The following is a 9,978-nucleotide window of genomic DNA, read 5'->3' as shown; positions in this document are numbered from 1 at the left end:
AATCCCATAAAGTACAATATAGTAAAAGCAAAAGCCAGTCAAGAAACAAAAGCACTTATTGTATTCCCTTAAAGAACTATTTAACATGCTCGAAAAGTACTGTAATTATAACTCTAGAGCACAAAGTATTATCCCAGAAAGGGCTATATAATAAAAAGAAAAAACACTAATGGAACAAAAGCACTATTTACATTACCTTAAAACACTATGTAACAAATACGAAAAGCACTGTAATAAGAACCATAGACAAGAGAGTATAAATCCAATAAAGTACAATATAATAAAAACAGAAGGCATTCAAGAAGCAAAAGCACTAACTGTATTCCCTTAAAGTACTATATAACATACTCGAAAAGCACTGTAATTATAACTCTAGTGCACAAAGTATAATTTCAGAAAGGGCTATATAATAAAAAGAAAAAACACTAATGAAACAAAACCGCTATCTGTAATACCTTTGAACGCTATGTAACTAATACGAAAAGGACTGTAATAAGAACTATAGATTACAGAGTATAAATCCCATAAAGTACAATATAATAAAAACAAAAGCACAAACTGTATTCCCTTAAAGCGCTATTTAACATACACGAAAAGCATTGAAATTAACTCTAGAGCATAAAAGTATAATCTTGTAAACTGCTACATAATAAAAAGAAAAAACACTAAAAAAACAAAGCCGCTATTTATAATACCTTAAAACACTCTGTAAAAAATACGAAAAGCACTATAATAAGAACTGTACATAGTATAAATCCCATAAAGTACAATATAATAAAAACAAAAGCCAGTCCAAAAACAAAAACACTAATTGTATTTCCTTAAAGCACTAGTTAACGTACGCGAAAAGCACTGTAATTATAACTCTAGAGCACAAAGTATAATCTCATAAAATAATATATAATTAAAAGAAAAAACTCTAAAGAAACAAAAGCGCTATTTATATTACCTTAAAACACTATGTAACAAATACGAAAAGCACTGTAATAAGAACTATAGACAACACAGTATAAATCCAATAAAGTACAATATAATAAAAACAAAAGGCATTCAAGAAGCAAAAGCACTAATTGTATTCCCTTAAAGTACTATTTAACATACTCGAAAGGCACTGTAATTATAACTCTAGAGCACAAAGTATAATCTCATAAAGTGCTATAAAATAAATAGAAAAAACACTAAAGAAACAAAAACGCTATTTATATTATCTAATAATATTATGTAACAAATACAAAAAAGCACTGTAATAAGAACTATAGACAACAGAGTATAAATCTCATAAAGTGCTATATAATAAAAACAAAAGGTAGTCAAGAAGCAAAAGCACAAATTGTATTCCCCTACAACACTCTTTAATATACACGAAAAGCAATGTAATTATAACTCTAGAGCACAAAGTATAATCACGTAAAGTGCTATATAGTAAAAAGAAAAAACACTAAAGAAACAAAAATGGTATTTATATTACCTAAAAACACTATGTAACAAATACGAAAAGCACTGTAATAAGCACTACAGAGTACAGAGTATAAATCCCATAAAGTACAATATAATAAAAAAAAAGGCAGTAAAAAACAAAAGCAGTAATTATATTCCCTTAAAGCCCTATTTAACATACTCGAAAAGCACTATAATTAGCTCTAGAGCACAAAGTACAGTCTCATAAAGTGCTATATAATAAAAAGAAAAAACACTAAAGAAACAAAACCGCTAATTATATTACCTAAAAACACTATGTAATAAATACGAAAACGGTGTAATAATAACTATAGATAACATAGTGTAAATCCCAAAAAGTATAATATAATAAAACAAAAGGCACTCAAGAAAGAAAAGCACTAATTGTATCCTCTTAAAGCACTATTTAACATACTGGAAGACAACTATAATTAACTCTAGAGCACAAAGTACAATATCATAAAGTGCTATATAATAAAAAGCAAAAACACTAAAGAAACAAAAGCACTATTTATATTTCCTTAAAACACTATGTTACAAACATGAAGCACTTTATAAATCTTTAAGGGAATATATTTAGCGCTTTTGTTTCTTCGCAGTTTTTCTTTATAATATTAAGAAAAGCACTTTATAAGATTATAATTTGTGCTGTAGAGTTCTAATTACAGCGCTTTTCGTATCTGTTAAATAGTACTGTAAGGGAATACAGTTAGTGCTGTGTTTCTTAATTGCCTTTTCTTTTTATAATATTGCACTTTATGGGTTTATACTTTGTGCTCTATAGTTCTAATTACAGTTCTTTCCGTATTTGTTTTATAATGCTTTAGCGGAATATATTTAGCGCTTTTGTTTCTTCACTGTTTTCCTTCATAATATTAACAAAAGCACTTTATAAGATTATACTTTGTGCTCTAGAGTTCTAATTACAGTGCTTTTCGTATATGTTAATTAGTGTTTTGAGGGAATAAAGTTAGTGCTTTTGTTTCTTAACTACCTTTTATTTTTATAATATAGCACTTTATGGTATTATACTTTGTGCTCTATAGTTCTAATTATAGTGCTTTCCGTATTTGTTTTATAATGCTTTAAGGGAATATATTTAGCGTTGTTGTTTCTTCACTATTTTTCCTCCGTATTATAAAGCACTTTATAAGATTATACTTTGTGCTGTAGAGTTCTAATTACAGCGTTTTTCGTATATGTTAAATAATGCTTTAAGGGAATACAGTTAGTGTTGTGTTTCTTAACTGCCTTTTCTTTTTATGATATAGCACTTTATGGTATTATACTTTGTGCTCTATAGTTCTAATTATAGTGCTTTCCATATTTGTTTTATAATGCTTTAAGGGAATATATTTAGCGCTTTTGTTTCTTCACTGTTTTCCTTTGTAATATTAACAAAAACACTTTATAAGATTATAATTTGTCTTGTAGAGTTCTTATTACAACGCTTTTCGTATATGTTAATTAGTGCTTTAAGGGAATACAGTTTCTGATGTGTTTCTTAACTGCCTTTTCTTTTATATAATATAGCACTTTATGGGTTTATACTTTGTGCTCTAGAGTTCTAATTACAGTGCTTTTCGTATATGTTAATTAGTGCTTTAAGGGAATAAAGTTAGTGCTTTTGTTTCTTAACTACCATTTCTTTTTATAATATAGCACTTTATGGTATTATGCTTTGTGTTCTATAGTTGTAATTACAGTGCTTTCCGTATTTGTTTTATAATGTTTTAAGGGAATATATTTAGCGCTTTTGTTTCTTCACTATTTTTCCTCTTTATTTTAAAGCACTTTATAACATTATACTTTGTGCTGTAGAGTTCTAATTACATTGCTTTTTGTATATGTTAAATAGTGCTTTAAGGGAATATATTTAGCGCTTTTGTTTCATCACTGTTTTCCTTTATAATATTAACAAAAGCACTTTATAAGATTATAATTTGTGCTGTAGATTTCTAATTACAGCACTTTTCGTATATGTTAAATAGTGTTTTAAGGGAATACAGTTAGTGTTGTGTTTCTTAACTGCCTTTTCTTTTTTATAATATAGCGCTTTATGGGTTTATACTTTGTGCTCTATAGTTCTAAATACAGTTCTTTCCGTATTTGTTTTATAATGCTTTAAGGTAATATATTTAGCGCTTTTGTTTCTTCACTGTTTTTCCTCTATATTATGAAAGATTTTATAAGATTATACTTTGTGCTTTAGAATTTTAATTATAGTGCTTTTTGTATATGTTAAATAGTGCTTTAAGGGAATACCGTTAGTGTTGTGTTTCTTAACTGCCTTTTCTTTTTATAATATAGCACTTTGAGGTATTATTCTTTGCGCTCTATAGTCCTAATTATAGTGCTTTTGGTATTTGTTTTATAATGCTTTAACGGAATATATTTAGCGCTTTTGTTTCTTCACTGTTTTCCTTTATAATATTAACAAAAGCACTTCATAAGATTATAATTTGTGCTGTAGAGTTCTAATTACAGCTCTTTTCATATATGTTAAAGAGTGCGTTAAGGGAATACAGTTAGTGTTGTGTTTCTTAACTGCCTTTTCTTTTTATAATATTGCACTTTATAAGATTATACTTTGTGCTCTAGACTTCTAATTATAGTGCATTTCGTATATGTTAAATAACGCTTTAAGGGAATATATTTAGCGCTTTTGTTTCTTCACTTTTTTCCTTAATAATATTAACAAAAGCACTTTATAAGATTATACTTTGTGCTCTCGAGTTCTAATTACAGTGCGTTTCGTATATGTTAATTAGTGCTTTAAGGGAATAAAGTTAGTGCTTTTGTTTCTTAACTACCTTTTCGTTTTATAATATAGCACTTTATGGTTTTATACTTTGTGCTCTATAGTTCTAATTACAGTACTTTCCGTACTTGTTTTATAATGCTTTAAGGGAATATATTTAGCGCTTTTGTTTCTTCACTGTTTTCCTTTATAGTATTAACTAAAGCACTTTATAAGATTATACTTTGTACTCTAGATTTCTAACTACAGTGCTTTTCGTATATGTTAAATAGTGCTTTAGGGGACATGGATACGGAAAGATCGGGACTTGCAATTTCTCATATTCCAATCGGACGAGTCTCGAGAGCTCGAGCGAAAGCGTGCATTGAAAAATTGCAAGGCCTGATAAAGAAATTAGAGAATTGGAGCCCAACCGACGGACTGTGTTACAACATGCGAGGACTTGATGGAAAGCCTAGGGCGAGTGCCGTGGTTGTAAAGGTTACATTGGAGCTTGCAACGCCTCAATCGGACAACTAGTGAAAAAGTTGTGCAAACCTAGGAGTTTGCTAAAATAGAGGGTTTAATATGTAATTATATAAACCTAGGTTGCATATGCTCAAGTGAGGGGGGTCCATCAATTGGGACCACTTATATATATATATATAATAAGCTCTCACATACTTCTCACATGCAAGAGGGGGGGGGACCAATAGGACCCTTAAGGTGCTTTGTAAGATACACCTAGCAAAATATATTTTTGTGACTATTTGATCATTTATGATCACTTCCTTTTATGGAAAGTTATGCTTGATAGCAATACTTTCTCTTTTAGTCTAATATTTCATGGAATGCAGTTCCATTGCATGCGCCATGAGGTTTAGTTTTAAAATCCGGGTTTGAGTATAAAGCCTCAAGTTCGTGGCATTTGGGAAAGGTGGAAGAGCTCTTCAAAGTGTCGACCGAGGTGGTGCCTTCGTGGAGGATAGTTCGATGCTTGAAGGGTATCGGGTCGTTCTTACGTTAGTACTTACTTAGGTTTGCTTCTCTTTCGACTATCAGTTTTCTCGCTTTATGCGTTTTGTTTAGTTAATTCGTTCCTTATTTTCTTGCTTAGTTAGTTCTGTTTAGTTATTCGTTCTTTCTCGTTGTTTATTAGATAGTTCTATTTTAGTTAGTTTATTCCGTGTCTTGTGTAGTTGATCAATTTTGGTCCATGACATATATTTAATTTTGGTATCAGAGCAGTTTGATCAATTTACACTATCTTTATTTCGAAAATTCTGAAAAAAAAAAATAAATAAATTCCTTTGTTATCTTTTCTTTTCATTCTTTCTTCTTGTTGCTTAGTTGAACTTTTTCATTGCATATAATTGACGTAAATTCGATCTCGAGTTTTGTCATTGTTTGGCCTTCTAGTGTAGACAATTTGATCCTCTATGCTTCCTAGTGTACAACATGCACCTTACATCTATATACATTATATGAACTCAAGTTTGGGACTTTGTTGACGGGTGATTTTAATATACACTTGATACTCTTGCTTGAGTTTTGTGAGTTTGTTCTTGTTTAAGTGTTGCAAGTTTGTTCTTGTTTGAGTTCTGCGATTTTGCTCTTTTTCGAGTTTTGCAAGTTTGCGGGTTGTTGAGTTCGTTGTTGTTTGAAGTGAGGTTGAATTAATTTTAAGTTGGATGTTTTTGGGGAAGTGTAAGGGTTATTGATGATGTATTGTTTTACCTAGGCCTCGTAATATTGCCGTGAAAAAAAGTAAGAAAAAAAAGGAGTTGCGAAAAAAAAATTGTTGCAAAGAAAAGAAAAAGAAAACCAAAATATTTGAAAAAAAAAAGAAAACGAAATACAAAAAAACAAAATCGAGCGGGAGGACTAGAGCAATTTTTTGTTGATAATCTTGTTTGAGGTGTAGTTTTCTCATACGAGCTCCGTTTTTCGCATATGATATGTCATTGGAAAGCTTGTGAAGTGGGGAGAAAGTTATATTAATCAGTTTTTGTGATTTTGTAATTGACGTTGATTATTCAGTTTTGGGTTTTTGAGTTTGGATCGATTTTGTGTTTGTCATATTCGTTTGACACGTTTTAAAAGGGGTTGAGTATTGTGGTGATTTGGTGGTTGTTGAGATCTAATTGAGCTTGTGTTTGTTGTTGACTTGCTTAGTTCCGGAATTTGTTTGTTGTGTACGTTTGGTCATTCGCTCGTGAATGAATGAGCTTGGTTCTTTGCATTGCATGATTGACACTATTTTGAGATTTCTTTGATTGAGTCTTGTTTATAGTTTCTTGTCCACATTAAACACATACGTCACTCAGGTTCCATCTTTACGACTCCATCAAGGCACACTTTAAGAGCTTGGAAACTCTATCCATTTGTCGAGAGGTATACATGCGTGTGCGAGAGGGGGGAATTGTGAGAACTAACTTTCAATATACATATATTAGATTGTTTTGGTGCAGGTATGGCTTCATTGGATGATATCTTGGCTGCGATAAATAAGCAAAGCAAAGATATGCGAGATATTAAAGACGAGTTAGGCGGAAAGATGGATAGCATGACATCTCGTGTGGATCCACAAGGTCGAGAGACACCTGACCTACGGAGTCAAGTAGATCATGTTCGAGAGGACATAGATGATGTTGTGGATGCTCGGATGAAGGCTTATGCGGAGGCCTTGTTAAGGAAGGTTGATAAAAAATATGGAAAAGAAACTCAATGAGGTTTTCAATAAGGTTGCTACTCTTGAAGAAAAAGGAAGTCATAGTGATGCTAGACGTGAAGAAATCCACCTTGGCAAGCAACCTATGGGCTCAACAAATGTTTTCCTAAATCGATCTATCCAAGTTGATGATTTTAGCGAAAGGCGTCCTACTAGTCCAAGGCCTACATCTATCCAAGGTCGACGAGGAAGACAGGATGCTACCAAAGAGTTACTTGATGAGTTTGACTTCGAAGAAGATATCCATAACCGAAGAAGCCGAGTTCGAGTTAATGAGGTTGATGATAACATGCAGTCCATCAAGTTCTCCATACCACCTTTCGTAGGATCGGCTGAACCTAATGAGTTTCTTGAGTGGAAAAGCAAAGTGGAGATGATGTTTGCATGTCATAATTACTCGGAGCGCAAGAAAATTCAGCTTGCTGTTGTGGAGTTTAAGAAGTATGCCCTTGTTTGGTGGGAGAAGGTACAAGTCGATATTGCAAGGTCGGGAATGCCTCCGGATGAGACATGGGCAGCCCTTACTCGAGTTATGCATGCACGTTTTGTGCCCCCGCATTATCAGATGGATCTTCAGAAAATTCAGTTTTTAGTCCAAGGTAGCAAGACGGTTGAACAGTACTACAAGGAAATGGAGATGCTTATGATGCGGGCTCAGCTTATGGAAGATGATGGAGTCACCATGTATCGGTTTCTCAAAGGGTTGAGGCGTGATATTATGATTCAAGTGGATATGTATCCATACAATTCTACTTTGGAACTTGTCCAACTTGCTACCAAGATTGAATCGCATGGAAAGTTAGGAGTAAGTGTAAGCTTTGGAAAGACGTCACCAAATTTCAACAAGTTTGGGGGTAATATGGGACAAACAAAATGTTGGCCCAAAGGAGATGATAAGCACATGACCAAGAATAAGCCGCTTAAGGTGGTTAAGCGTGATGAACCAAGGAAAGTCAGCAAGGATGGTTCACCAAACAAAGCAAAGCATGTCACATGCTTTAAGTGTCAAAGGAAAGGTCATTATGCCAATACATGCCCAAATTTGCGAACTTTTGTGCTTTGTGACAATGGGGACTATGTATTTTTGTCGGATGATGAGGGTGAAGATAGGGAACATGGGGTTGAGGCGAGTGAGGATGAAGCAATCCAAGTGATGGAAGAGCACGTTGAAGAGGATTCATCCGGGGAGTCTCTAGTGGTTTTGCGAATGCTTGGTGCTGTTCCCAAGGAGTCGGAAAAATTTGTTGATCGGGTTAAGGAGCAACGGGGGAATTTGTTCCATTGTCGGTGCAAGATTGGTGGGAAGCGAGCATCGATAATCATTGATAACGGAAGTTGCACCAATGTCTTAAGTTGGTATGTGGTAGACAAGCTTGGACTCCAAACTATCAAGCATCCGACTCCATACCATCTTCAATGGATGAACTCTAGTGGAGATATGAAGATCACTACGCAAGCCAAAGTTCCAATTTCAATCGGCCCCTACAAAGAGGATGTCCTTTGTGATGTTACTCCGATGACCGCATGCCATGTGCTTCTTGGCCGACCATGGCAATCCGATAAAGAATTATCTATGATGGCAAGACTAACAAAGTTAGATTTTATGACAAGGGCTACAAGGTAATGATTCCTTCTTTGCCATTGAAGGAGGTTCAAAAAGATCAAGAAAGTTTGCGAAAGAAGATGCAAGAGGCTGAAAGCCTTTAAAGAGCTAAAGGAAAAGAAGTATCCACAGAGGAAAGGAGAGACTCTACTGCTAAGGGTTCCAACATCCTTCTTTCATTTACCGATTTTCAGAGAGAAGTTGGTGACCTAGATCATCAAAAGGGAGGGTGTTTTATGATGTTATGCAAAGATTTATTTCATTCTGATAAAGATAATCTACTCACTAGTTTTCCCATTCCCTTTGCTAGGATGCTTGAAGAGATGAAGGATGTATACCCGGAGGAACTACCGCAAGGACTACCGCCCATTCGTGGGATAGAGCATCAAATTGACTTCCTACCCGGTGCTTCAATCACAAATTGTCCTGCGTATCGGTGCAACCCAGATGAGAATAAGGAGATTCAAAAACAAGTCCAAGAACTTCTTGAGAAGGGATGGGTTCGGGAGAGCTTATCACCATGTGCTGTTCGTGTTAGCATTGTCCCCAAGAAGGATGGGACTTGGAGGATGTGTGTGGATTGTAGAGCGGTGAATGCGATTACAATCAAGTATCGACACCCAATCCCACACCTTGATGACTTGCTTGATGAAATCAATGGAGCGAGAATGTTCTCCAAGATTGACCTTCGGAGTGGATACCGCCAGATTCGTATACAACCCGACGATGAGTGGAAAACGGCATTTAAAACAAAGCTAGGTTTGTACGAATGGTTGGTAATGCCATTCGGTCTAACTAATGCTCCTAGTACCTTCATTCTTTTAATGAATCATGTTCTACGTGCTTTCATTGGTACATTTTTTGTAGTATACTTTGATGATATTCTTGTCTACAGTAAAAGTAAAGAGGAACATGTTGAGCATGTGCGACTCGTCTTTCAACGGTTAAGGGAAGAACAACTCTATGCTAATTTTAAAAAGTGCATATTCCACACTAATGAAGTTGTTTTCCTTGGGTTTGTATGTTAGCAATGACTTGAAGGTTGATGATTTTCTTTTTATAATAGAGCACTTTGTGGTATTATATACTTTGTGCTCTATAGTTCTAATTACAGTGCTTTCTGTATTTGTTTTATAATGTTTTAAGGGATTATATTTAGCGTTTTGCTTCTTCGCTATTTTTCCTTTATATTATAAAGCACTTTATAAGATTATACTTTGTGCTGTAGATTTCTAACTACAGTGCTTTTTTGATATGTTAAAAAGTGCTTTAAGAGATTTTAGTTAGTGCTTTTGTTTCTTAACTGCCTTTTCTTTTTATAATATAGCACATTATGGTATTACACTTTGTGCTCTATAGTTCTAATTACTGTGCTTTTTTTATTTGTTTTATTATGCTTTAAGCGAATATATTTTGCGCTTTTGTTTCTTCACTATTTTTCCTTCA

General features: G+C 33.8%; 1 protein-coding gene across 1 annotated transcript; it reads left to right on the top strand.

Annotated features, from left to right (window-relative positions):
- Positions 1 to 6,671: 6,671 nt before the first annotated feature.
- Positions 6,672 to 9,480, top strand: LOC127249182 (uncharacterized). The gene is made up of 5 exons (XM_051271876.1): positions 6,672 to 6,896; positions 6,943 to 8,522; positions 8,577 to 8,732; positions 8,843 to 9,384; positions 9,428 to 9,480. The coding sequence occupies exons 1-5, from the start codon at positions 6,672 to 6,674 to the stop codon at positions 9,478 to 9,480; spliced, it is 2,556 nt and encodes an 851-aa protein (XP_051127833.1).
- Positions 9,481 to 9,978: the final 498 nt, after the last annotated feature.

The sequence above is a fragment of the Andrographis paniculata genome, unplaced genomic scaffold (assembly GCF_009805555.1).
Source record: "Andrographis paniculata isolate CXL003 unplaced genomic scaffold, ASM980555v1 Contig35END, whole genome shotgun sequence".
Classification (NCBI taxonomy): Eukaryota; Viridiplantae; Streptophyta; class Magnoliopsida; order Lamiales; family Acanthaceae; genus Andrographis; species Andrographis paniculata.
Note: the sequence above shows the minus strand (reverse complement) of the source record. Positions and strands in the feature narration are given on the sequence as shown.

Excerpts from the sequence above, each read along its gene's own strand:
- LOC127249182 (XM_051271876.1), top strand. The coding sequence starts at position 6,672 with ATGGCTTCATTGGATGATATCTTGGCTGCGATAAATAAGCAAAGCAAA. Across the intron at positions 8,733-8,842 it reads TTACCGATTTTCAGAGAGAA|GATGCTTGAAGAGATGAAGG; the intron begins GTTGGTGACCTA and ends TCCCTTTGCTAG. Across the intron at positions 9,385-9,427 it reads TGTTCTACGTGCTTTCATTG|TAAAAGTAAAGAGGAACATG; the intron begins GTACATTTTTTG and ends TCTTGTCTACAG.